At 51.2% G+C, this 1577-nt stretch overlaps 1 protein-coding gene across 1 annotated transcript in view; it reads left to right on the forward strand.

Moving 5' to 3' along the window:
- Window positions 1-362: 362 nt before the first annotated feature.
- Window positions 363-1577, forward strand: part of LOC107601982 (E3 ubiquitin-protein ligase ZNRF2-like) — a 45637-nt gene continuing 44422 nt past the window's right edge. Inside the window, exon 1 of the mRNA XM_016294360.1 lies at window positions 363-889. Within this exon, the coding sequence (XP_016149846.1) occupies window positions 559-889 (331 nt within the window). The 5' untranslated portion in view covers window positions 363-558. The remainder of the gene's footprint in view (window positions 890-1577) is intronic.

A 1577-nucleotide genomic window follows, 5' to 3' on the forward strand; every position in this document is an offset into this window, starting at 1 on the left:
TAAACCACAACAACAAAAGCAGACGAGCACGCAGCCAGGGTTTATTTCCCGGGATTATGACGTCACCGGAAAGCCCCGCCCCCGACTCGCGTTCGCACTCAGCACGTACGGCAGGTAAACACGTAGAGTTCCAGTGTTGCCAGGTCCGCGGTTTTCCCGCGGAACTGGGATGCTTTAACACTGTTTCGGCGGGTTGTTTCTCATGTCCGCGGGTTGAAGCGACCCTAATAACGTGAGTGCGAATTTTACCCGCCGGAACGCGATTTGTTCCGGTTGAAATCCCCCTCCCTCCAGGAGCAATTGGGCGGGTTTTGTTGTGAAAACCTGGCAACCCTGGTAATAACCGCCCGCCTGGGCACAGCAGCCGTCAGCGCGCGGATTACGAGGAGAGCGTCGCGTCAGAGCTTCACTTTTCCGCGCCGACGGCGATTTAAACCCCTTCGCAAAAAGTTTCGCTGACGTCAGATGTAACGGTCGTCGCTTCCCGGTCGCTGTCAGTGTGCGTGTGTTTGTTTGTTTATCCGTAATCGTTAAACCCGGAGGGAAGTGTAGGTTGGCATGGGGGCCAAACAGAGCAGTCCCGCTGCCGACGGGCGCACGCGAGCGTACTCGGGCTCGGATCTCCCGTCGAGTAACGGCGGCAGGACGGCGGCTGTGGCGATGCGGTATCACGCACACGGCGCCTCAGGTGCTACATCTTCAGCGGCGGCCGCCGCGCACTTTACCGGCTCCAGGCGACCCCAGTCGAGCATTACTATACCGAGCTCGGGAGCGTACAGTTCTCAGGAGTCCGGTAACAGCACACCGGAGGAGAGAGAGCGGTCCGCCGGCGCTCCGAGGCTCTTGATCGGATCGTTACCGGCTCACCTGTCGCCTCATCTCTTCCGAGGTAAGAGTTTGATTAGTTACAGGTTCTAGTCCACCCGAGCAACAACCGGTTTCAGTGTTAAACCAGATCTGTACCCGCCTGTTATGATAAACATACCCATACACACTGCACAAACTCTCATGTGTGTTAACTACCCATATAAATATGCATTCACTTTTTAATGTTCATATCAATGCGCATGTGTATATATAGGTCTGAGAGGTTATTGAGGTCCGTCTCCTGTTTGTCAGCTACCCATCGAGGTTACAGTGGGGATAGTTAATGGATCAACGCTTGTGGAGTTTGAACCTTCAACCTTCTAGTTTACAGCAAGCGGTTTTTAGTTACAGGTTCTAGCAACAACCTGTTTTAGTGTCTTTAACCAGCTGCTTAAACCAGATCTGTACCCGCCTGTTATGATAAACTGACCCATGCACAATGTAATGTCATTGGTAGTTGATATGTGTGAACTGCCCATATAAATATGCTAGAAAACCTGTTATATCATGGCCTTGAAATTTCACAGCAACACTTTTGTTAATATCAATGCAAATGTTTATGTAAATGTGTGTGTGTGTGAGTGAGTGTATGTGTGTGTGTGTGTGAGTGAGTGTATGTGTGTGTGTGTGTGAGTGAGTGTATGTGTGTGTGTGTGTGAGTGAGTGTATGTGTGTGTGTGTGTGAGTGAGTGTATGTGTGTGTGTGTGTG

Source organism: Sinocyclocheilus grahami, unplaced genomic scaffold, assembly GCF_001515645.1.
Source record: "Sinocyclocheilus grahami isolate Dianchi unplaced genomic scaffold, SAMN03320097.WGS_v1.1 scaffold316.1, whole genome shotgun sequence".
Lineage (NCBI taxonomy): Eukaryota > Metazoa > Chordata > Actinopteri > Cypriniformes > Cyprinidae > Sinocyclocheilus > Sinocyclocheilus grahami.